The sequence below is a fragment of the Hypomesus transpacificus genome, chromosome 3 (genome assembly GCF_021917145.1).
Source record: "Hypomesus transpacificus isolate Combined female chromosome 3, fHypTra1, whole genome shotgun sequence".
Classification (NCBI taxonomy): domain Eukaryota; kingdom Metazoa; phylum Chordata; class Actinopteri; order Osmeriformes; family Osmeridae; genus Hypomesus; species Hypomesus transpacificus.
The window spans coordinates 5,339,295-5,365,080 of NC_061062.1; the positions used below are offsets into that span (position 1 = coordinate 5,339,295).

The following is a 25,786-nucleotide window of genomic DNA, read 5'->3' on the forward strand; positions in this document are numbered from 1 at the left end:
GATTGAATAACTCCCACTGAAATGTAATTTGAGGACTGTCGAGTCATAATTCGGCCACGTCCCATGTCTGAGCCTAGAAAAGGGTTTAGCCCAGATTATTTTTAGAAAAGCATTGATTACTGTAGTTTCACACCAGATGTGACTGGTGACTTGGTGTCTGGCCCATACGGGTCCCTGTGTCGTTCTCATCCTCCAACACCAGGCAGCGTTGCTCTGGAGTTTCATCTGTGGGCCGGTCATTAGCTCAATGACACAGGAGGGCTGGGAGGGGGTAGGGTGGAGTTGGCAGACTGGCGCACCCACACTGTGACCCCTGTCGCCGGGAGCTGTTCTCTCTCCAGCCTGCGCCCTGTTCTGCTGACGAGGCTGCAGTCACCGGAAACTCTTTGCACCAGCAGGTTAAGGGACAGCCGAGCCCGCCAATCTCTCTTTGATTAGGACAGATAAGCAGACAATCTCCATATGGCAAAATGAGGCTGAGAGTGCGCAGGCTGTACCCGAGTCTGGTGGCCTCCATCGGGGGTTGACTCACTTCGACGACCCACCCCCCCGGCCATTCTCCTACCCAGTCACCTGGATGAAATGTGAAGGGGGGGGGGTGTACTTTCAGAGGAGAATATTGGAAACTGGAGGTCTGACTTTGGTTTGTGAGGGATCTAAGTAGACAGGCTCTGTCTTAAACACAGACTCCTGAATGTCACCAAATGTCTAGGGCCCTCTGGAGGAGTCAGTTGCTGTTTGCGGTTTACATTTCAGCCTCGTCCACAGAGCTGTAGGTGGTGGGAAAGGCTTGAGGCTGACCCATCCGGTCTGGCATGGCTGTTTGAGTGACAGATGTAATGTGACCTGCTTTATAAACTGGATTCGTGGAGGCGTTGTTGTGGTTGAAGGCAAAGGAATTTGACCCTTTTCAAGGACTTAGGATGGTCATGAAAATTGCTAATTGAATCTGAATACACACACCCAGTCAGAACCAGACTGGCTCGCTCAGTACACATGCCGTTTGACGTATTGAAGTTTATAGTGTATTTGACTGTTTATGAAGAAGACATGGACATTATTTTAAGGGTGGCTGGTTAATGGATTCTCACACCTTGTTTGTCTAATGCTAACCAAACATGTAGATTGGGCCGTGAGATACACCTATTGCTGGTTTGGAATATTAACCATCAGATTATAATTCTTCTTTTGTATTTAGCAGAACTTGCTGTAGCAGAAGTATATTTCAAGGTTGTTCAACCCAGTCTGGCAAAGAAAGAAGTTTGGTTGAATTTCAATAAGGTGGGAGCCCCCGTTTGTTTTTTGGGGGGTTTTATTCTGCACCATTTGCTTTGGATTAGTCAGTCTAGGCTGCTCTCAGAGGAACCAGAGGAAGGCAGATGTACCCACACATAACCTACCAGGAGCAGGAGTGCTTTATCATGCTCAGTCCTGAACAGATTACCGGGAAACTAGGTTAGGTCCAACCCACTGTCCCTGACTGAGACACTGCAGAAGGACAAAGCCTTCCAGTGACACATCCAGAAATGCAGTGAGAAAATGGTTCATGAAGCACTGTGGTGTGTCATCTCTGTGATTCAGTGTTTGTCTATCCACAGTGGCACCCCTACCCCCCACATCCTTCAATATTCACACTGATTAACATGCCTGACTCTTCACACAGTCTCTGGCTGGCCTGAACTCAGTATAATGTGTTTGTATGGAGCCATGCCCTGTCAGTGTGCATTACAGGGCTGTCCTCTGAGCCACACCACTGGGTCAGAGTCTGGGCCGACTCTAGAATTGTACCTGGAAGGTTGTAGACTTTCATATATGGTCTGCCTCGTCAACGCTGATATTTGAACGCACACGCCTTCCTGTGTGACTGGAGTAGGAGGAGGGAAGAGGGGGATAGGGAGAGTGGAGGAGGAGGAGGAAGTTGTAGATGAGGAGAATGAGGGAAAAAGTTTGGAGGAGGAATAGGAGGAAGTGTGGAGAAGGAACGAGGAACAGGGTTATTTTAAGTTGAAGGTGGTATGATCAGCGTCTCTACCTAGCCCCCTAAACCATGGCACACACAGCCTGGAGGGCACTTCACTCTTAAAGTGGTGACACACCCTAGGCAGAACATTAAATTTACCATGCAAGGTCAAACGACTCCTGTGAATGACACTGTTGTGATTAGTTTTCTGTGTAGACCTGTCGCTGTTTGAATGTTCTAACACGACCATGTAGCTGTAGCACCATCCTGATTTGTAATGAACTGGCATAGTACAGTGATACTCATGAAGTATCACTGTGTGTGTTGTGTTTGGTTGCCTGCTTACATAAATGTACCCTACTGAGTCCTGAAGGTAATGAGACTGTGTGCGTTTTCATAGAAAATTCCCTGGGAGGATCTCACTGAGGCTGACGTGTTTCTGGAAAGGTTTTACTGATTTACTGCTGCCGCTTTCTTTGATGCTGCTATACTGAGCGTCCAGGCGAACAGAGGATGGCAGCGCAGCTGAGGACGTTGTTTCGCCACCGTTGTTCTGGATTATATACTGAACAACTGTATAATGACAACGTGCCCCGTTCCACAGTTCGTGTAAGGAACATATCTGTGGATATAACATGAGATTTTTCATGTTATATCCACAGGGGTCATTTACTGATTTTATAGGCTATTTCACACTATTCCGTAGGGTCTCCGAATAGGGTATGTAACATTTGTTTGGCTGAAAATGGCCCGGGTGCTATTCTATGTGCCCACATGCACCCTGTCATAGCCCTGGAATAAAACAAAGTTTTCTACCTTTTATGGTATGCTCATGAATATATAGATGAGCTGCGCACTGATTGGTTGGTATACAACAAGTGAAGCTGCAGAGCTAAGACGCAACACGGCCAACAGCACTCACTGAAACATCGAAGGTGGAGACTTGAAATAAAACATGCAAATAATTATACTGTGTCTACACAACACTGTTTTCAACAGATTGTGTAGATATCATTTGAAATGATAACGTTAGGTGTTTCCACTTCTGTTGTCGAAGCAAACGGGATCGACTTAGATGGGTAACGTTACAGCCTAGCAACCAAACTTATCATGCTCAACTCGGCTTCAGTTAACTATAGTGCTAGCTATCTTGCTAAAAAAATGAATACAAAATAACCTGACAAAGATATGGACAAATGTGCATCGTGAATTATAGATTTACATGGGGGAGGGGAGGGACATGAACCAGGGACCTTTTGATCTGCAGTAAAATGCTGTAGTGCTGAGTGACTGTATACCCACCCCCGGATCACACCAGGTAAGAAGGTAGCATCATGCGTTTGGAGCATCTGCTACAGTCTCAGAATGGTGTCTTCAGGGAGAGAGCTATGGCTTCCAACATCTGCTCTCTGCTGTGTGTGGGCAGGGCTGCCGGCCGACCCATGTGTGCTGCACTGATTTCTCCTATGAGGTTTAACCACATTTTGAAGGTCACAGAGAAAGAGAGCAGTCGCATTCATGGAGAAGTGCTCTGAAGTTTCAGTCATTGGATAGTTTTTGATGATATTACTCTGAATCAAGCAGTGCTCAAAGTGGGCCGGTACTCACTGGTACCCAGTACCAGCACTTCTACATTTTACTCTTAAGCGTACCTGCACTTTTTCTTGCATGTAGCCGGTCCGGTACACTACCACTGTTAGAGAAAGAGTCTGTGTCAGAGAGATTGTTGGACCCTAACTTTACATAAACTACACTACCCAGAAAGCACTAGCACTACGTGACTTGCCTCAGATCTTGACTAATCATGTAAAGGCAAGCAGTCATCCCTAACGAATTCCCTTGTGATGGAACAGCTCAGTGATATTAGACTTTCCCATAGAAAAGCTATGCTAGGACAGCCACCTTGCTATTCCATTAAACATACCAGTCATCATAGACAGCAAATGGCATGGTAAAATGCATGGTTACAAACCTGAAACACGTGTTAGAAGTCTCAAAACTATCCATATTCTTCTTACAAATCTATCCCCCCCGTTTTATCTGTTAATACCCCACAGATGACAACATTTTGGCTGATGCCCTCTCCAGAGTGTGATCGTTCTGTGTCATCTGTATATGTATGGTGGTCGTTATTGCAGTGTAGGTTACCCGAGTTGGATGGGTGCACAATGCCTTCTCGTTTTGTTGCGCACCACATGCAGGTTTGCTCTTGGGCATGTTACGACCCCTGATGTTGTTCTGTATTATGTTCTCTCACCGTCTTTTTGTCTCCCCCCGTTTGGTCCGTGCCGCATCCCTCGTTTTTTTACCCCACTCACCTTGCGACAAACCATCGGCAACCCCTGCTCCTGGCTATTAAGGCCGCTCCCTTCGACATCTGAGAGAGCTGTCAGAACAGAGAACCGTGTGTGTGTGTGGGCCGCTTTGTTGTGTCAAGTTTGATCGCTGTGTTTGTGGATTTTCGTACATGTTCTCCCTGTTTGTTTTGCATCATTAAATATTAATTCATTTTTATGCCTACACTCGGTGTAGTGCTTTTCATTTTCCCCTGGCAAAGAGCAAGGGGACAGGCAAGCTACCCATGGGTCTACACCACCCATCACGTAGTTAGCGACCTGTTGAAGAACACTAGCTAAGGAGTGGTGCCACCCATTGTATTTCTGTTTAGTGTTTGGTAAGGCAGGCAGGGCTGTTTTACTCCGTTCCATTATTTGGCACCGCTCTCATGCTTGTGTCCAGTGTTCCCTTAATACTGAAACCATCTCCCCATACGTTTTTGGTTAGCAGTGTTGCATCCCTCCACACTGCCCTAGGCACGCAACATCTGGGGAGGGTACTGTATGTAACACCTTCTTTCTTTATATCTTTTGTAATTTACATTACATAAAAGCGTCTGCTAAATGCATTAATCTAAAGCGACTGCCAAGAGAGAGCTTTACAAAAGTGCATAGGTCACTGATCGTAACAACAAGATAGCCCAGTGAAGGCAACTCTAAAATTTGATTTTTTTTTCGATCTCTACCCGCATTGTCTTTAAATAAAGCATGCATCTACTCTGTTGTTGGTACTTACAGCGTAGTGTTCCAGATAGCCACTGACAGATAAAAAGCAGGGAGGGGAGACGGAGCATGAGGTGAAATAATGTGAGTGAGAGAGGAGATGGATTTCTAAAACCTTCTAGATGAGAGGAAAGGTATTAAACGGAGGGTGGAGGATGATGACCGAGTGAAGGAGCAGACACCGAAGTAGAGGGAACATGAAGACAAACAGCCCTGTCTGAGAAAGTTGAGATTTCAATCTGCACTGTAATCTTCACTCCAGCTGCCCAGGAAGCATGAGCATGAGGAAAGATACGAACAATACACAAGATACCCAAAAAATCTTTTCAGCAGTACTTTTTATTTTTAAGAAATGAGGACTGGCTCACAGGAAATGGAAGCTTAAAACTCCCCTGGTGAACGTTGAGGGTACATGAAGTGAGAATAAACAGTTCATTCACCAGACAATCATGTGTTGACTTGGTCCAAAGACCTTTAGTTTGTCTTGATTACCCAGTTTCTATGATTACCCAGATGACAGATTTTCTATGATTACCCAGATGACAGATCATCTTTTAATGGGATTAACAGCAGGATATCACACCAATCACATTTCCTTTTATAGTTTTAAATATCAAAATAGAAACGTTTTTCTAATTTTGAATAGCTGAAATTTGACTCAATACTTTTAGAGGGAGGATAACTGCATCCTGCAGGGAGATGATTATTATAATTCTGGGATTATTACACATAATATTTCATATGACATTACTCCGGAATGGAAGTGGTTTAAAATTAATGTTTGTAATAAAATGTTACATCAGCTTGAATTAATTCGCTTTAAGCATCCTGCAGTATTTAAATTGAGATTAAATATTTATAACCAGGTCATTTGCTTATCTTGTGAAACCACCACAAGAAAAATGCGTCCAATTTTGCCCAGCAACAGCCTCCAAAGGGGGTGTGGAACAGCAGTAACAGGCGTGCAGCTGTGAAGGGCATGGAGGTGAGTGACAGGATGCACATTGACAGGGCTGAGGAACACTGTCATGACGGTCCAAGTGCAGAGAGACCTGTGCGAGACATGTCGACCGAGGGGAGGCTGAGTATCGACCTGAGAAAATCGATGCGAAACACGATGCACAACGCATATTCAATCACTCTGACAGGTCTCCTCCAGAGTGTCGTAGTTCACGGCTTTAGCTTGTGTGTGTGATTACAGCCAAAGTCAGCAGAATTCCTTCTGCCTCGTGGAACGGGAAAAACACTTTGTTGCCCGGCCACAGCTGTTTTTGTGACATTAGAAAATGTTGTCAGGAGTACAATTGCCTTCGAGATGAGGGCAGGGTAGTATTGCACTAATTATTTTTTTCATTAATTATGAGGGAATACAGCAGGTTTAGTTAGTGCTAATTATTATTATTTTTCTTCTTTTGCTTAGAGGAGCATTAGTAATCTGTCTCTGCTTTCACATCTGTCTCTCACCCAAGTTTCAAGTTTTTATTTGTCAGGTGCACAGAACAACACAAGGTCAGACTGGGCACTGAAATTCTTGGGACAAGACAACGCAAACCAGCCTAGCATAACATAACATGTAAGAGCAAATTCAGACAGCCACTGTTTCGCCTATCGTCCACATTCACTTTTGGGGTGCGAGGAGGGGTGATGGGTAATTTCAAATTAGAAATTAGTTAAGTTATTGGTTGTGAAACGGGTGTGAATCGGTGAAACTCACAAGTATAAAACTGGCCACCCGCATCAATGAAGAGCTAGCTTTTCGTTGGCGCAGCTGGTAGTGGTTGCGCTTGGCAAGTCAAAGGTGGCATGTTCGAGGCCAGCGAGTGGCAAACATCAGTCCGTAGACCTTGTGACGGAGCGTGGCCACGACTGTTACAGATGCATTTGAAGTGTGATGTTTTACAGCCAATAACGGTAATAAGACGAACAAATAAATGAAACAATGCACAGGGAACTGCACAGGCAATTTAATGATATTCCCGCAGTTGTGGTCTTGACATAAAATCCAGAGTCCTCTTTGTCCAAGACCGAGACGAGACAAAGTAAAAATGTGGTTGATTCCGACACAAAACCGAGACCTTCAAAATGTGGTCTCGAGTACTACAACACTAGTGACTATTCTTTGTGAGTTGTCTGCCAATTCTGAGGGGCGTGAGATGCAGCCATATGGCAGCAAAGCAGAAGATTTTCAGCACCTCTGAATTAAACATGTTGGGGACAATCCTCGAGCTTCCCTCCAGTGTACCATACCAGGAAATGCACAAACCTCTTTGGCTCCTTCGCGTGTGGGAGCTCCACTAAATCAGAATTTTATTTTAGACGCTGGCAGAGCGTTATTTAGAGGTGATATCTGCCAGTAAAGTAAAATAATTTAGGTTCATGGATTTAGGTTATCATTGGAACACTCCCACACACACGCATACATGTTTCTAACTTGAGACAAAATACCTTCTGCTCTCGGTGTGTTGTTAATCTTCTTTAAGGCTTAATCCGGCTCCTTTTCTAAGACTCTTGTAGTCAGTTTATGTTTTTCTTGAAGAAATAATGCTTTGTTATAAATGTATGAGTGTTGGGTCACAGGTCTACCCTCCTGCCTAAAGCAACTGTCTTTTGAACAGAGCTCAGGACAGGCCAATCCACATTACAAAACAAGAAGAATGTTTGTACATTAGAGTAATGAGTGGTTGGTTGTCTGTATGGAGGAGGCATTTCTATTGGCTGAGAACAGATTGTGCCTGAGTGGAGGAGAGGCGGGCAGAAAGATGAGGGCAGTGGTTTGAGTTGTAAGGAAACGGCGATTGAGTGAGGAGAAAATGAGGAGGGAGGTGTGGGGAGGAGGCCCATAAAGGAGGTGGATAGGAGGAGGGAGAGATGAGACAAGGAGAGAGGGAGAGAACGCTGCAGATGACATGTGAAAAAGGCAGGATTAGAGGAGGAGAAAGGGATGAGCTCAAGGGAATAGCGAGACAAGTGCAAGGATATGGAGTGATGAGGAGGAGGGATAGATGAGATATGGAGGGGGTAGGAAAGGGATTGGACAGATGAGGGAGGGAGATACCCTCACAAAGGAGAACAAATAGGTAAGTAAATTGGAGATGATTGAATAGGATGGACAAAGGTGACTGAAGGGATGGAACGAGGTAATGCGGAGATGAGATGGGGAGGCCGAAGAGGATAAGGAGTGTGTTCATGTAATTCACTCAGGGTCAGGCAAAAGCAATTTTCTATGCAGCGCGCTTGTCATTCTCTGACAGCACACTTGACACAAAGTGAACCCTCTCAAGATCGGCATGCCTCATTTGGGACTTGTCAGAACCCACTTAGCACTCAGGCGTCCCTGGCTAAGCTCCTTGACAGATTCCCCTGGTCTCTCTGGAAGAATGTCCTGCCTGCTAGCTGGATATCTGGGGTGCATCCCTCTCACTTACACACTGAAACTGAAATGGTTTAGATAGTTGAGCTATGTCAACCCGCCTCATTTGCACTGCATGTTAAAATATCAGAACAGCTGTAGAATTTACAACCCTGCAACAGCATACGCCTACTTAATTTCTTGTTTAAATATACATCGTCCAGATGCTAGCCCAGTTATTATTTACCATATCTTTCCCAGGTCTCATCCTAGAGAATTCCAGAATTCAGTCCACTGACTAGTTCAAGTGTTGCGTGTTCTGTTCCTAGTTCAACATTTCAGCCCACATTCTAGACCCAGAGTTCCGTTCCCAGACAGCTGAAAATCCAAGACACGTTTGCGTTCCTATTGATGAAGAAAGTGTTTTGGCTGTGTCTTTATTAACGGAGTGACTAAATTCAGTTGAGCTCTGGATTTTAATGAGTATTATCAATCTGCATATTGTAAGAGAACCAGACCTCTGACAATAATTGAGAACAACACCAGGCTTAGGTCTCAATCATGTCTCTCTCAGCTCTGGAGGCCGGAAGACCATCTTTTATAGGGCACAAGAATGTAAACATAGATGGTGACAGTCAGGCAGTAATTACATTACAACACTCTCAGAGAAAGAGATTCACAGCCTCCCAGCCCATGACCACTCTCAGGGCAGAGAGAGATCCTAGGTGGACCTCTCCCCGTCGTCATCATCATCACAAGATGTTTACACAGTACTTTCTCCTGAATCCGAACATCTATTCAACTTGACAATTAGACACACATACTCTTATCAATAGCAAACTCGCATGAGAGCATGCTAACTAGTATCTAATGACTAGTTATATTGATTAATGAAAGTTCTATTGATAAGTGAATAATGTAAGTACACATGAAATCCCAATTTCCTCCACACTAGACAGCTGTACATTCTAGACCCAGTGTTGCATTCCTCGACAGCTCAAAAGGTCCTCATAGCTCAGACGGTTGCTGTCAGGCCAGGCAGGCTAATTGAATGGCAGACTACAGACCCCTCATGCATGCCTGGCACCCATGTGCACGCCACTGTTGCTTGGTCAGGCGGAAAACTGCCCTTTCTGGCACTAGCTGCCGTGCCCTCCATTGGGTCTAGCTAAAATCTGCACTTCAACTTAATGTCCCATTCGCTTATGTGTATATCCAGATCTCTGCCTCAACTGTGTATCCAGCTCTGCTTTATACCTCAGATGTGAATCCAGCTCTGTCTCCCTATAATCTCCCTTTTCTCCTCCACGTCTGTGTAATCTGTAGCCTCTGCCATGGATGTGATCATGGCTTTGTTTGCCCAATCGGTACTGTGGAAACGGTAGGGTGAAGATTAGATACCCTTTGCTTCAGATTAGACAAATACATGATGGATTTGTCACTCTTAATCCTACTATGCAGATCTACAATACTGCGAGTCACTGAAGGAGGTCAGATGGAAATCTCAAATATTTATAGTAGTGGTGGGCATAGATAAATAAAAAAGATCTAGATTAATCTCACTGTAATTTTGGCATTAATCTAGATTAAAATGGCTCATTTGAATTCCGCCAAAGGCATTCAGAATATGTGTGCTACCCAAATAATGACTAAAAGTACGTCTTTGAGAACGGGTTTGTCAAGCCAAGTGGGGCATTAGACCAGGGGCTCATCTCCTCTTTCCAAAATGCATCACAAACTGCTTGAGAAAGCTGTTCTACTATGATAATTCGTGATGAAAATAAATTATGTTCATTAAGATGTACTTAAGTGTTTATTAACTGTTTATTAGAGGGGGGGGGCACTTATGCTCTTATTGCAAAGTGGAGTTCTGAACTCCACGTAGGTTAGATACAGGTCTTTCTTTTTGCCATCGGAAAACTTACGCGAGTGGTAAATTGCGACGGTGGACAGGAAGGGTCAAAAAGGAGGACAAAAGGGCGAAAGGAGGGACACGCAACAGAGGTCCGGACAAAAGGCTGGAAAACCGGACTGTCCAGCCGAAATCCGGACGTCTGGTCACCCTAATTGAATTGCTTAAATGTATAATGCTGCTAGTACACCATGGTCTCACCATACGAGACTTGCTGTGTAACACCAATGCACGTTGTATCCATGCGTTGTTGCTAACGTATACTGACATTGTGACGTAGGCTAGCACTGAATTCCCTTCGTTGACACAATCCATACTGTTAATACACACAGGTTCGAAGACTCATTCTCGCCCCATACAATGCAATTTGGCTAGGTATACATCCGCGCTAAAATATCAAGGTGAAAGTAATCTTAGCTTGCGTAGTATAGACCCAGCTCCCAACCCAACTTTGAGAAAAGATTAACGGCGATATTTTTTTTTAAATCGCCCATAAGTCTCACGTTAACGCGATAACGGCCCACCACTAATTTATAGCCTCCTGGTTTAGTCCGCTGTGTTTTTACGAAATCAATAGTTAGATGAATGCCACAAACATTTGATTTCGAATGATGTTGTGGCTGGAAGATGAGATGGTCTAGGTTGTAAAGTTCTGTAGTTATTCTGGTGTTCAATCAATTCATGTCTTGACTGAACTACAATGTCTGATTGATGAGCGTTTTAGCTAGTTGTCATTTGCTGCCCTCTGTTGGTCATGGTTTAGTTGTGTGATCACAACTAACTTTTCCCTTAACTATTCTCTTCCCTTAACACGCACACTCACATAGACAGAGAGACAGATAGAAGTCTATCTAACAGATCCAAGGTGGTTTATTTGGACCATTAGGTGGTCCCAGTGTTGTTTAGCTTGTGCAGGGAGTCCCTACCTTCAGCAGGCTGTGGTTGACCCTCCGGCATGCTGTCTGATTTACAACCCCAGGACCTCCTTTTCCCTTGACTCACTCTGCCTCCATCTTCTGCCTGAGCTCACTGCAGGTTCCAGAACAGTTACGAGCAGATGAGTAGAGAAGCAGCCAGCGTCTGGGAGACCTCTGACAGACAGATGGCAACTGGTGGTGAGTGTTGAATTGAACACTCTTAACATTCCTCAACAGGAGTTGAGTGAACCGTTTGTTACTTTGTTTGGGATGTGCTAAGGGAAGACTTATCGTGGATCAATCTGACAGAATGCACCTATGATTTTCTTTCTGATAGTCATGTTGTAGTTGGATGAATTATGTGGATGAGGCTAGAAAGACAGAATTGTTCATGTTTGAGTTAGGAAAGTCTTCTTTTGTAGCTCTTGCCATGCTTTGTGATGTGACCTGTCAAGCACAGTGGAAGAGGGTACTCATGGTAGTTAGGCTAAGTGCTGTTTGAGAACACAGCAGTTCTAAAGCCTGCTTGAGTGACTGGCCACTTGGGTCGGTACCTCCAAAGTGGTGAGACTTGCTTGCGAAAACTCGGTGGTGGTTCTTAACTTTTTCCCTTTTTGCTAAAGGAGCAGTCGTATTTTGAGGTCTTGCCTAGCACAAGCTATTTTCGCTGGGCTGTCTACTGCATTACTTTAGAAACAAGTGTTCAACTTCCACATTTATGAAGAGAGCTCAAACATCTACCATGTTTGCTTGACTTACATAATGACTATGAAATGGGTTTTCTCATGTTGGAATTTATCTAGAATTGGATGTATCCGTAGAGCACTGTATAAACAACGAAGGAGGAATCGGGGCAACAGTGAGACTGAGCCTGGTCGTTGAGCATGTGGTCAGAGCATGGTCTCTTTACCAGAAGAGGCTACTGATGCCTGGGAGAACAATGTGGGACAGACGAGCAGACTTTCCTGTCGTTGTCGGGAGTAAGGTGACACCTCGGTGTCCTTCTCAGCACCCACCCCCCTCCTCTTCAGACCTGACACGTTCAGTGTTTCGTGTGTGTCTGCCGGGGGGGGGGGGGGGGGGGGGGAGATTAAAGATGGAGAGAGCTTGAGGCAGATCAAAGCATGTCTTTGATTGTGTCTCCCCTCACCTCCAATTTGGACGGCCGTTTGAGTGCGAACGTTTAAAAAACAATGAACTTCACTTACCACTTGTTTTTAAAGAGTTACAGGCATGCCATGTCTATCAAGCTCTCGGGGCGATGCTATATCATGTGGTCGTATTCACAATAGGCCGTTTATCTGGGTCAGTGTGCTGCGAGGGTCTGGAAGAGCCTCAACACTGTCTGTCTCTCTCTCTATTTCTCTGGATCCTAACCTCATTTTTGCAAAGTAAAAAGCAACCGGATATCAGTCCGTGGTTGACCCTGGGGCATGTCATTTAGCAAATGAATGGCCTGTTTTTCCGGACAGTTGAGCCAGTCACAGAATATCAGACCACGAGACAAGTGAGCCCACAGTGTTAGTTCTTACAGCACAAGACTGTTAGGGGGCACATTTGCATACGGAGATGGAGACCATGTAGAGAGGGAATGGTATAAAAACACACAACTTGTTCTTATTGTGGGGATCTATTGTGGAAAGCCTGTGGCCTGTGCACAGAGGCTGCCATAGTTGAAATACACTCACCATCTGAGGATAATAATGCTAGCTACCCCATTAAAGAAAACAAAACAAACCTTCTCATATAGTATAATCTCAATGTAAAATGACTTATCTTAAGGGGGTCATTTACATTTCCGAACGTCAACAATGTTTTGTAAATTATTCAACCATAGTATACGTTTTTGCTAACAACTTGCCAGATAATTTAATGTGGCATGCTACATTCCTATGTTGAAGTATTCATCAACATTGAGTTGCCTGTTTTCGCTGCATTTGAGTAGTACATATGTAAATTAAGGGTGGGAATCTTTTGGTACCTCACGATTCGATTTGAATTGATTCTACGGGTCACGATTAGATTAAAAAGCGAGACAGAGCTTCAGAGATTTTTTGAAAAACAAAAATTGTTGCAGTTTTTCTGTATTGGGGGGGGGGGGGGGGGGGTCCGAAAACCAGTCAGTTAGGGTGAGAATTTTTGTACAAACTGTCAGAAACCGTCTCAGGGAAGCTCATCCACATGCTTGTCATCCTCATCGTCCCCATCGGGTCGGGGTCTCGACTGCTTAGCTCGAGGGTTAGCTAACCCTGACCCTAATCATAACTGACTGGTTTTCGGACCCACCATGGACCCTCCCAATAAAGTAAAACTGCACATTTTAGAGTGGCCTTTTATTGTGGCCAGCCTAAGGCACACCTGTGCAATAATCATGCTGTCTAATCAGCATCTTGATATGCCACAACAGTGAGGTGGATGGATTTTCTCAGCAAAGGAGAAGAACTCACTAACACAGATTTAGTGAACAATATTTGAGAGAAATAGGCCTTTTGTGTACATAGAAAAAAAAGTCTTAGATCTTTTGAGTTCAGCTCATGAAAAATGGGGGCAGTAACAAAAGTGTTGCGTTTATAATTGTGTTCAGTGTGTGTGTGTGTGTATATATATATATATATATTTAAAAAACTCATAACAATATATAAAATAGAATATATATACAAAATGGAAAACATCCTTCTGTCAGTTACAAAAGATTTCCCACCAAGGTTTATAAAAGCACAAAGGCACATATCAACTGTCTGGTTACCATGTAGGTTAAAGTAGAAACAATGTGGTTGGACGTTTGTCTACACTATATGCATGCTTTCTGACACATTATGAAACTGTTGTCTGTGATGTTTATTTATGAAAAAAAAATGTATCTTTCAGATGCTGATGAGAAGCATTGACCTGGCATAAAAGAAATGATTCAATAGACGATGTCTTAGAATGTTAAGTCCTGAAAAGATCCTGCTAAGGTCATTTGGTCCTCATCAGCCTCAGTAAACGTTTACTCTGGACACCAGACCGGTCTGTTCTCATGGCTCGGAGACTATCAGAGGGGTATTCCAGGTAGCGGGTTTAACAAACTGTGGGCCTAACCCTGAACTCTGATTTGATCTACTTTTAAAATGGGAAACTCTTTTCGGTTCCAGAAAAGCTGATTTGGATTTGTTAATTCAACTCGGAGTACGTCCACTCTTGAGTTAAGCGCGGGCATGAGAACTATTAAAAGCCAACATCAGTGGAGCTCCAATACTAGGATCCACCATGGCACCCGACGACAAAAAACGATGTCCTACTTCACCAAACTTCAGATATAAGTTTTATTTCGTGTTTATGGTCAATCTGAGCACTTATTCCCAAAAAAAGCAACATGGCTGTAGCAGAGTAGATACAATTGGGGTGGGAGACGATTGCGGCCGAGTCAATGCATACATTTGAATGCAGTAGCCAATTCCATACATTGAACATTAAACCCCACTGTCCGTTGATATTACAGGTGAAAAGTGGTGGAAATAGCATGTTCAATGTTATATAAAACATACTACGAACAGGTAGGGCATATTTTGCTTAGGCCTATAAGCTCGTGATTGTAGCCTCTACGTCACGTTTTAATCGTATTCAACATGATACAAACTAAATATCAGTTGGTGCCTATTCAACTTGTAATAGAAGTTGCTCTCAATCGAATGCTTTTCATCACAGGATGATTATTAAGATGATTAAGAGGACAAAGAGACCTTGACTGCTGCCGCAGATATTGATGCAGAAAAGCCTATGTATGGTAGCTACTGGCAGTTCTCTCCCCATGTACTTTTATTTACAGACTTGTGTGGAATTGTCAGTCACACTGACATTATGGGAATAATGAATAGAACAACAGTTTGCACATTCTTGCAACTTGATGGCTCTCACAACTCATTATGTAACTAACTGTAGCATTGCTAGTCAAATGTAAAGTTCAAGATTGTGGTGTGATTGGTTGTTCTTGGGTATAAAAGGAATTGTGAAGCATTGTTCTGTGGATTCTTGATCTCCTGAGACCTTCTCAGCTCTGGCTTGTCCTACTCCTTCTTCCTCACCTCTTGCTTTCTATCTCTATTTTGCAATAATCATGGTAGAGTAGCTAAAAGTTAACCTTCATTTGTAATTTATTTCATTCATTTGCAATATGATTAAATGATTATTTTGTTTAACCTTTTACCATTCTTGCTCTGATTTAACCCAGAGCCAAATAACTGTAATTCCAACATTTCCAAAAAACGTTTTATTGCCCGTTTTCCTCAGCCCACACAACAAAGGACACTCATCAACAGGCAGCACAATTGTAGGAAGTCTCTGAGAAGGTCACACCTAAGTCTAGGGTCCTGTCCAGGGAAAGGCTCTGGATGGCCACAGTGATTTACGGCGAGCGCTGGGCACTGAGGTCATCAAGTGCTGCAGCTGCGTCACACAGTGGCTCTTAAGGGGTCAGGGGTCACGGCTTAGGAGGCCTGAGGAGTGTGTGAGAGTCATATGGAGAGGAGGTAGGGGGGGGGTGGAGGATGCGCACACAAACACACTGATGCGTATGCACGCACATACACACTGTACAAACACAGACAAACGCATGCCTACACACTTGATGGGAACAGAACAACCAGTTCTGTTGCGAGGCCTCTTCCAACTGGATCAGTGTTGATATTGACTAGTCAGTCTCTGATGCATTATTTACATCAGTGTTCCGGAATCTCTGGCATCTGTGTTCACTTCCCTTGGCGTGTTTCAGGACGGCTCGCTGGGGAACATTGCTGAGCTGGCTCAAGAGTATTCGGCCTTCTACGGAACCTCTCTCAGCGACGTGAGCGACAGGATGGACGAGATTCGAAAACGCAAGGTCGTCCAGGACGCCGACACTGTAAGTAACCCACCTCGTTCGACGTGCGTGCCAAGCAGAGTACGCTTTCCTAGATGTCTGTCTTGGGAGGGGGTTGGGTTTAGAGCCTTGGTAGAACATTTGACTGTAGATCTAGAGGTTGCAGGTTCAAATCTACACTTGGGATAAAAGTATTTGCTAAATAAACAAATTATTATTCAGTATACATTATTGATTATGCAACTATCTCTGGTCTTTATGCAATTATATGGCCTGGATATGGCCTTCTGGTGTATTTTAACATTGTAAGGATGACATGCATGCTTTTTAAGTGCAGTGAGTCACCTGGGTGCGCATGTCTGTTCTAAAGATGAGTGTCATCTCTTCCGTTGTTGGTGTGTTTCAGGGGAAGGTTGACTCAGTCTCCACATCCCTACATCTTCGCTTCCAGATACAGGTGAGGCCACTCCCCTTCCCACACACACTCACACAACCATCCCCACCACAAAACCCCTAGGTCAAAGGCACTTCCTGGTCCAGTGCGTCACTGAGCAGGGCAGTGGAATTGGCCTGTCATGGTCAGGAAAACCGACTCATGTCACAGTCATGCCTCACTGAACATAACACAAGCCTTGGAAGTGTGTCCCAGTGTTTTCCCAAAGTGTAGCCTTTTATTGGTTTGTTAGTTTTTTGGGGGTGTGTTTGATTTCATGGTGACATTCAAATCATGCGTGTTTGCATCCATTCTCACCCTCCTTGCATGTCTGAACAATCTCTCATTTTCTCTCTCTGCAGGAATCTCTGGGCTTCGACAGTGCCATGTCCACCCCCGAGACAGAGAGACGGTACGATCCTCCCAGCCTCCCCTGAAACCCTATCCTTAATAGCAGTATACTCAGTTTTATTAATAGTAGGGTTGGCCAGGCAGTATTCTTAGCCATGTTGTTATTAGTGGTAATATGTGGGTTCTTGGAGGTACAGTAGTGAACCTGTTCTTCCTGTCAGCGGAGAGCGACGTGTTTATCTCACTTCCTGCTGACCTCAAGTTCCTCTCATAATGCGTCCTTCTAGGAAAGACCTCACTTCCTTCCTCCGATTGTGTTTGGAAGGATGGATTGCTCTTGTAGAAAATCTAAGTTGGGGTGGGGGTCATGTCATTTGTTGGTGAAAGCAACCCGTTAGTAGCTTCGACTAGCAACTCTACAGCTCATTCTGTTGGTCCACACAAATTTCATGCACTTACGTGATTGCAGCTATTGTGGAGTTGCAAATGTTTACATATAAACTGTAAACATTTATAGAAAAAGATGATCCTATAAATCAGACCAAGTGTACGTTTGAAAATGGTGTGTGTATATACTCTCAGTAAGAAATGCATCAACCCTAAACAAGTTTTATGTGTTGCAGTCCCTGGGAAAAAGCATGTTGCAGTGTCTTGATTAATCTTTGGAGCAGGTTTTATGAATTGTGGGTTCGACTGCCCCCTTCTGGTCAGTTTGTAGCCCGTAAATATTGGGGCCTCATGGCTAGCAGCATTAACAAGTGTTAATGTTTAAGATGAAAATGTGTTTGAGAGAGGGAGAAAGAGGGTCGGGGGAGAGGGAGGACGAGAAAGAGGGAGTAGGAGGAAAAGAGAGAGACTGAGGGCAGATAGAGTGGGAGGAAGGGCGAGAGATATTGAGGGGGGTAGAGAGGGGGAGGAAGGGAGAGAGATATTAAGGGGGGTAGAGAGAGAGGGAGGAATTGAGAGAGATATCGAAGGAGAGAAAGAGAGAGAGAGAAGGAGGATGGGTGAGAGATATCGAGGGGGGAAGGGAGAGAGGGAGAAGGATATCGAGGGGGGCAGAGAGAGAGAGAGAGAGAGGGAGGAAGGGAGAGGAATGTGAGGGCAGCATTCTAGCTGGTGTTGCAGTAAAGCCCAGTATGTGTGTGAAAAGCCCCTATTGTTGCAGTGATGGTCACAGAGATCTGACCTCTGCTCATAAGCCAGCTTATTTGGTTGTTTTTTTTCATCCGTGTTGACATCTTTGAGTTAGCACCAGCATACCAAACTGGTAGAATGAAGGTCAGGGAACGTTTGTAATCTGTGGACTGGGAAGTAAGTAGGGGAAGGTGGAGGTGTATTTAGCTGGCAATGGTGATATAGTTAGCTGCAAGCATGAAGAAAATTGCATGGGAGAGCAGGTGAGAGAAATCTTTCCATAACGTGTGTCTTTAGTGTGACTGGATCTACAGGATGACTTTTATTAAACTTTAGGTTACTTTTTCTTTAGGCTTACCATGCACAAGTCTAGCTCTGAAGATGGATCAGGGGGTGAGTTTATGATTTGAACTTATATTTATTAGACTTGTGATCTGACAATGTCTCTGAGACGTGTCTAACTGGACGTTACAACAGCTGTTTAGATACACACAGGTATGCCGTTCTACTGAACATTCAGGTGGATGTACAGTATGGTTGGATATGTACACTATCATTCATAGGGTTTATGTACTGTACCTACACGGTTGTTTATCCAAATGTTCTATATTCCAACCAAAACCTTTGTTATAATTGCTGTGGTATATTATTTGCGCTCCAGTGACTTAACTACGAAGTATTACATTATTGTGTTTCTAATTGTAGGACAATGGGATGGGAAGAGAAAAAATAAGTCTTTCTGGCCAAATTTCCGTAAGTCACAGAAAGGTGGCATGCGACAGATGTCTAAAGGTACTTATACACATATCAAGTATATGTCTTTCATGTAGAACAACATATACAGCACACTATATGGCCAAAAACGTTCCCAGAACAGTCAAGGCAGATATAAGAGCAAAGCGGTGACCAGCTCCAAATCAATGCTCATGATTTTGGAGTAATAGGTATGACAATAAGGTGTGTGTATACTGGACAGTTGTCCACATACCTTTTGGCCATACAGTGTACCAGATCTGAATGTAAATATCTATGACAAATGTCCACTGGAATGCTCATGCCGGTGGTTGTGTCAACAGGCGAGGACATTGGCTTTGTGGCCAGTGACATCACCATGAGTGATGAAGAGCGCATCCAGCTGATGACAATGGTAAAGGAGAAGATGATCTCCGTGGAGGAAGCCCTAGCGCGGGTACGACCTCACTTCCTGTCCCAGATGACGTCAATAGTTTGCTAAACATGTTCAAGATGGCGTTGGTGCTCGGTCTTCTAGCTGCTTGTGACGGATCAGATCCAATACTCTTTTTGTCTTGCTGTTCACAGCTGAGGGAGTTTGAGACCCAGAACAAGCAGTCCTGTTGTGCTGAAGCCACAGAATGGATGGATCACCCCTGTCCCAACCTGAACGAGTCCTTCAACTGCAACGTGAGTCAGCACGAACGACACGAGACACGGCCGTGCCCCCTCCCACTGGGAACGGAGTGCATTCTGGGCGATGGAGCACGTCTTCTCCGGGGCACTGGAGAGCACCTGGGCCTCTCATACTTCTGTGCTGTTGTAGATGCCCTCGCTTCCTCTACCGTTTTCTCCCTCTCTTTCTCCCTCCCTCGCTCTTCTTCTTGCTCTCTCCCTTTCCCCATCTCTCTCCCTCTCTCCCTCCCTCCCTATGTATGTCCATGTCCTGGCAGTGAACCGGGGGCCCTCTAAGCCCCTCCAGCCACCCAGGGTCCTCTCCCATCTACAGGGCTACAGGCAGACTTCTATTCATCCCAGTGAAAGCGCTAACCCCCTATTGTGCTGCTCTGAGCTGGGTGATTCAGCACACAGCTCTGTTGTGCAGGCTGCAGCGCTTTCATGCTTGGGTGGGGTGATTAGGGGGCTCGGGTCCAGGGCACATTTTTCAGATTTGTCTGGATGGATTCCCTATTTCTCTGTTCCCTCTGTTCTCTCCTCGCTCTCTCCGTCACTCTTTCTTGCCGTCTTTCTCTCTCTCACTCTGTTGTCTGTGTCTTTCTCTTTCTCCACTTACATGAGCAGTATTTGTACCATTTGTAAAAACATTGAAGCATGAACAAACTGTTTGCTTTGGTAGGTTATTATAGGTGCAGTCTGTGGGTTACTTATCAGAAATAATAAAGTTTCTCTTCTGTTCTCACAGCGTCTGTGGCTCCAGGAATAGAACCTGCGTGGTCAGGACACGCACACAGACACACACATACAGACACATGCACGCGTGTGGGACAGACTCAGACGTGTCTGGTGTGTGGCCCAAGTTCTGATGGCTATTGATGGTCTCAACCATAGGACCTACATTAGAAGTTAGATGCACAATCTCGCACACAACAGACGCGAAGAGACATTTGTTGGTAGACTGATATAATTGCCGAATGTCCTGAAACATCTGTTTAGTCCAGCTTGCAAACCGAAAGTATTATTTCCCCTCACCAAAAAGCCCCTTCTTACCCATCTGTGTATGTAGATGATAGACCACGGCCTCACTTAGCCTGCAGCTCTAGTGTGGGTTGTCTGCTGGTGCATTTATGGGGAGCGCTAGGCTGCTCGCGGCTTCTGCTGCTACACACGCTCCTCACCGCAGTCTCTGACGTACATAGCCGCTCTGTCTCTGTGTGTGTGAAATGGTGAGCTGTATGTCGCTAACACCAAGCAGAGCACATGAACGGGCACTTGGTCCATTAGGCCAATTAGACCATCCTGATGAACACCAAACATTCAACGCATACTGTTTCAAAGCTCAAATCGGTCTCAAAACCTACTGTTCATGGACCTTGTACAGGACTGACACTTGTACTGAATACATCTAAATCGAAACCATCCAACCAGACCAGGAGGGTTATTGTCCTTCGAGAGTTAGTGCTGCATGATTTGGCACAGTTATTTTTCCCCTGTGCACTTCAGTGTCCTTACACTGACAGATGTACATATGTTGACAGCTTGTAATGTAGCTTGAGGCGAATCAGATAAGGACCCTTTCTATCCTAGCCTCTGCTAACAGTTGGCTCTTTCGCCCACAGTCATGTGAACTGTCGGACACCGAGCAGGAGGAGTCTGGCACCTTCAGGAGGCTCCACAAGCTGGTGTCGTCCACACGCAAGGTGAAGAAGAAGCTGACCCAGATCGAGGAGGCCAGGAGAGTTGGACCAGAGGGTAGGAGCAGCAGCGGCCAGCCTTGCATGAGACACAACCACACCTGGCTACTGTGGATGAGACGATTTTTCAAAGATTTGTGTGAAAGATGAGCTGAAACTAAATTTGTTATATGCGGTTACTGGACTGTCAACCAAGCACTTATTGGGATAGATCACAGGCAGTGTTCTACAAATGTTTTAAACACTTGAGTTCGGTATACCATGCTGTTAGTTGACCATGTCCACCTGCACCCTGTGGCCATCTGTCCCCCCGTTCTCTCCAGAGTGCGAGGCGAGCTCGGAGGGTCCCCTCCACGTGGATGCCGGCGTGTCTCTGTACTGCGGGGTGCAGAAGAAGACTGCTCCCTGCCCCATGGACGCCCTGGCGACCGCCGTACGCGACCAGCTGAGCCCCAGCAGCCCGGCCAGAGACTCAGGCAGCCTCACCACCTCGCCCTCCTCCAGCAGCCTGGACACCTGCGGCAGCCACAGGCTGCTCCGAGCCTTCAGCAAGTCCTCCGGCAGCAGCCCCAGCCTGCAGGAGAAAGGGCCCGGCGGCGGGGCCCGCGGTGCGGGCGAGGGCAGCAGCTCCTCCCTGTCGGAGAGCTGCGGAGGAGACAAGGCCAGAATGCCGCGCTCGGTGACGGACGGAGAGATCCGGCGAGGCCTCAGCCCGCTCAACTACCATGGGGTGAGTGGGGGGGTGAGAGAGGATGGTAGGGGGTTGGGTGGAGGGTAGGCAGGGGGGTGGGTGGAGGGTTGGTAGAGGGTAGGTCGTCAGGTAGGGAGGGGGGTGGGTAGGGTCGGTGGAAGGTGGGTGAGTGGGTGGATGGATGAAAAGTAGGGAGGCAGGTGGGAGGAGGCGGATGGGGGGAGGGCAAGGAGGCGAGTAATAGCTCAGGGATAGAGCACTTGACTCCAGATCAACAGGTGCCAGGTTCAATTACCCCACGGTGCGTTGCTTTGGATAAAAGTGCCTACAAATTGAATACATTACATTAGAAGCAGCAGGCTCTAAGGCTGGAGTGAACCTGATCCACCAATCAAAGAGAGGGCTTTGTCGAGTAAACCACACTTAAAAAAAATACATCTGTTTACTGTTAAGGCCTTCTCTGAATCTTCCATTAATTGTCCAGTGTTGTGTTCTTCAGAGAACTTGCAGCTTTGGAGGCTTTGATCTGACCAACCGATCTCTCCACATAGTCAACTGTGACTGTGATGTCACTGTAAGTCTCTGCTGTTCACATGCTTTTGTCAGTATTAGCATTTCATACCGCGGCCGTCCAACACAATATTCACGTTACTTCTGAATCCTAGAACAAAGATGGAGACGGCTCCTCCAGAGAGGCTGCGAAATCTCCGCTGACGTCTCGAATCTCTCTGGGCAAGAAGGTGAAGTCCGTGAGAGAAACGATGAGAAAACGCATTTCAAAAAGATACCACTGCTCTCTCTCCGAACAGGTACGTCATCCAAATCAAACACGCACACCATTTTTGTTGTCTTCTTCTCTTGAAAACTTCACTTTACAAGACAGTATTTTCTCCAGCATTGTGTATCTGCCCTCCAGTCGAGCCCAGACAGGGCATCCAGCTGCCCCCACTCCCCCCACCCGGACACACACTCCCTGGAGAAGCCCTCCCTGAAGCCTGGGGGCTCGGTGGAGAGTCTGAGGAGCTCCCTCAGTGGACAGAGCTCCATGAGTAAGTGTTCAACCAGTACAGGTCCCACGTGTCATAAAATCAACTTTGACTTATGAATGTTATCAAACCACGTTGACCAGCTTGCTTTTTCCAGAACCTAGCTTCACCAAGCTAGCTTCAACATACCAGTCAGAAATCAGTTACTTATTGTATAGATGCACAGATGTTCTGTACTTGCTAGTGTATGTACTACATTTATTATCTGCACAAGGTGTACGCACTATATTCATCTGTATTTGTTGGTGCGAACTATGTTTCAACGGAGTGATTCACCCTGTCCTCTGTCCCCTGTCCCCTGTCCTCCTGTCCCTTCCTTCCCTCCCTGCCCCCTGCTCCCACCTCGTCCTCTTGTCCCCCGTCTCTGCTGGCTGTGTGTAGGTGGCCAGACCGTGGGGACCACCGACTCCTCCAACAGCAACAGAGAGAGCGTGAGGTCCGAGGATGGGGAGGAGGATGAGCTGCCGTACAGGGGGCCCTTCTGTGGGCGCGCCATGGTGCACACTGACTTCACCCCCAGCCCCTACGACAGCGACTCCCTCAAACTGAAGGCAAGGGTGCACACACACATCCATCGAGCCGTTCAGTCACACCCTGTCTGGCCAGCGCAGCTGATCAGATGAACAAAAGACCGATTTCTTCATTTGTCAACCATTTAGATGTTGTTCAGGTTGTTGCACTGTCCTCCTCTCCATCAGAATGAGGTAATATTGCAGTTGAGATAGTGAAATACAGATTACCACTAAAAGAGTCAGATGGCTGAGCGGATAGGGAATCTGGCTACCAATCAGAAGGTTGCCAAAAAAATTATGTTGTGTCCTTGGGCAAGGCACTTCACCCTACATGTCTTGGGGGAATGTCCCTGTACTTACTGCAAGTCTCTCTGGATAAGAGCGGCTGCTCAATGACTAAATAAATGAATTTCCCACTGCACTTTCTATATGAACTATTAGTATGTTGCTTTGGATGAAAGAATCTGCTGAATAAAAAAAAAATTAAACGCAGTGGTCACAACCCTCTGAACGTGTTGGTGTGTTTTGGCTCCAGAGAGGAGACGTGATCGACATCATCAGCAAGCCGCCGATGGGGACGTGGATGGGCCTGCTGAACGGCAAGGTGGGCACCTTCAAGTTCATCTACGTGGACGTGCTAAGCGAGGAGCAGGCCAAGCCCAAACGCACGCGCAGAAGGAGGAAGTGCCGGCAGCCCAAGCCCACATCTGTCCAAGAGCTTCTGGAACGCATCAACCTCAAGGTACCCAACCCAACAAAGCCCTTCTATTAGATACACTGAGCACAAGCAAGTACAGGTACAAGCTTTTATCCAAAGGGGCGTGCAAAATAGATGTCTGCTTAACAAATACAAATACTACAATGCACGGTAGTAAGTGCAGAAGATAATCAAGAACCAGGCTGTGTTATTGATAATAATAAGTATTTAGCAAAACAAAAAATATTTTTGTGAACACTAGATCTAGATTGCTTGTAATAAGCCTTTTTAGCTAATAGGGCCTTAGTAAGTCTTAGATCGATATATTCATGTTAATAATGATTTTATGAAGGCCCTATTATCTATTAACTAACGCTTGTCTCATCTTACAATAACACCAACCCTAGCCCTAATTCTACCTAATATTATAAACACATATAGTCTTATCACAAATTAATAAGCCTCCTTTAAGGGCTTTCCTTGCTATTAGCTAATTCTAAAATCACCTGGATCTAAATTGTTATGCTACTACACTATACTAAGTCACTGTGGACAGGGCTCGACCGTACTGAAGCGTTTCGCTTGAACGGTCTGACCTCCCTGAACGCCTCCCTGTCGTTCTCCTCAGGAACACCTGCCCACCTTCCTGTTCAACGGTTATGAGGACCTGGACACCTTCAAGCTGCTGGAGGAGGAGGACCTGGACGAGCTCAACATCCGAGACCCCCAGCACCGCGCCGTGCTGCTGACCGCCGTGGAGCTGCTGCAGGAGTGTGACGGTCAGTGAGCCGGGAAGAAACACACACACACACACAGTGTGGACAGTACTGGATACATACACACACAGTATTCTGGATGTCATCGTTGAGAGCATGCTTGCTTAGGGAGAATGATGTTGTTGTGTGTTAACTGTATGCCTCACACGCACGCGCATACTCTGTCTGTGGAATGCAAACACAGTCTGTCTCTCTCTCACGCGCGTGGAGTTCATGTCTCACGCCACACAAAACACACTCCAACATCAGTGTTTGTTTTAAAAGTGTGGCTGTGTCTGACTGCCCCCTTGTGGTGGTGTGTGTACCCAGCAGGCAGCAGTGACCCGGAGCGTGGAGAGACGTCTGGGGACTCCCAGGAAAAGCTGCTCTTGGACCGGAGAGGCCTGCTGGGGGACTCGCCCCGGGATTCAGGCTGCTATGAGGGCAACGAGAACCTTGAGAATGGTAATGACTGCCTTGCTCGCCTGTGATTCGCCTCTGACTTGCCTCTGACTGCCCTCCATCTCCTCCTCCTTCTTCGTCATCTCAGAGCTCGATCTGAAGGTTGGCATTCGTCTGCAGTCTTCACGCTTGACATTCCAAATCCAACCTCCCAGCTTTCCTGCTGTACAGCAAGGAGAGACTTATCGGCTGTACTAAGTCATTCTTTGAAACCTTTTTTCGCCGCAATCTTTTTTTAAATATTATTATTATTTCTCTACTTCCTTTCACTTTTTCCGCCATGTTTTGCAGCATCAGAGTAAAGGACTCCTCCACCTACAATGGTTGTACATCAAGGGGCATACAATTTCCTTTATTTGCAATAAAACATTCCCCATTCATTCTCAATGAAGGTTACATGGTAGGCTGGGAGGCTGACTGTCTGCCTGTTTGAACTGGGGCTGGCATTTTAGTTTGGCGCGATTATCAGCCACCAAAACACAGGTTTAGTACGACTATTTTCTTGATCTGCCGGCAGGTGCATTTGTCTTTCTGACATTCATCTCAGTGTGGCGGTGGGATTGC

General features: G+C 45.7%; 1 protein-coding gene across 3 annotated transcripts in view; it reads left to right on the forward strand.

The window, feature by feature from the left end:
• Positions 1 to 25,786, forward strand: part of sash1b (SAM and SH3 domain containing 1b) — a 40,996-nt gene that overhangs the window by 12,425 nt on the left and 2,785 nt on the right. Inside the window, exons 1-17 of one of the 3 annotated variants that reach the window (XM_047047585.1) lie at positions 11,246 to 11,395; positions 15,948 to 16,076; positions 16,441 to 16,491; positions 16,830 to 16,879; positions 18,308 to 18,348; positions 18,661 to 18,747; positions 19,032 to 19,144; positions 19,276 to 19,377; positions 20,985 to 21,117; positions 21,383 to 21,789; positions 22,250 to 22,324; positions 22,416 to 22,559; positions 22,646 to 22,799; positions 23,178 to 23,347; positions 23,844 to 24,050; positions 24,634 to 24,784; positions 25,091 to 25,225. In XM_047047585.1, the coding sequence (XP_046903541.1) occupies positions 16,032 to 16,076; positions 16,441 to 16,491; positions 16,830 to 16,879; positions 18,308 to 18,348; positions 18,661 to 18,747; positions 19,032 to 19,144; positions 19,276 to 19,377; positions 20,985 to 21,117; positions 21,383 to 21,789; positions 22,250 to 22,324; positions 22,416 to 22,559; positions 22,646 to 22,799; positions 23,178 to 23,347; positions 23,844 to 24,050; positions 24,634 to 24,784; positions 25,091 to 25,225 (2,065 nt within the window). In that variant the 5' untranslated portion in view covers positions 11,246 to 11,395; positions 15,948 to 16,031. Of the gene's footprint in view, positions 1 to 11,245; positions 11,396 to 15,947; positions 16,077 to 16,440; positions 16,492 to 16,829; positions 16,880 to 17,879; positions 18,219 to 18,307; positions 18,349 to 18,660; positions 18,748 to 19,031; positions 19,145 to 19,275; positions 19,378 to 20,984; positions 21,118 to 21,382; positions 21,790 to 22,249; positions 22,325 to 22,415; positions 22,560 to 22,645; positions 22,800 to 23,177; positions 23,348 to 23,843; positions 24,051 to 24,633; positions 24,785 to 25,090; positions 25,226 to 25,786 lie in introns of those variants that run through there. The other 2 variants (XM_047047577.1, XM_047047594.1) reach the window with 2 other exon arrangements.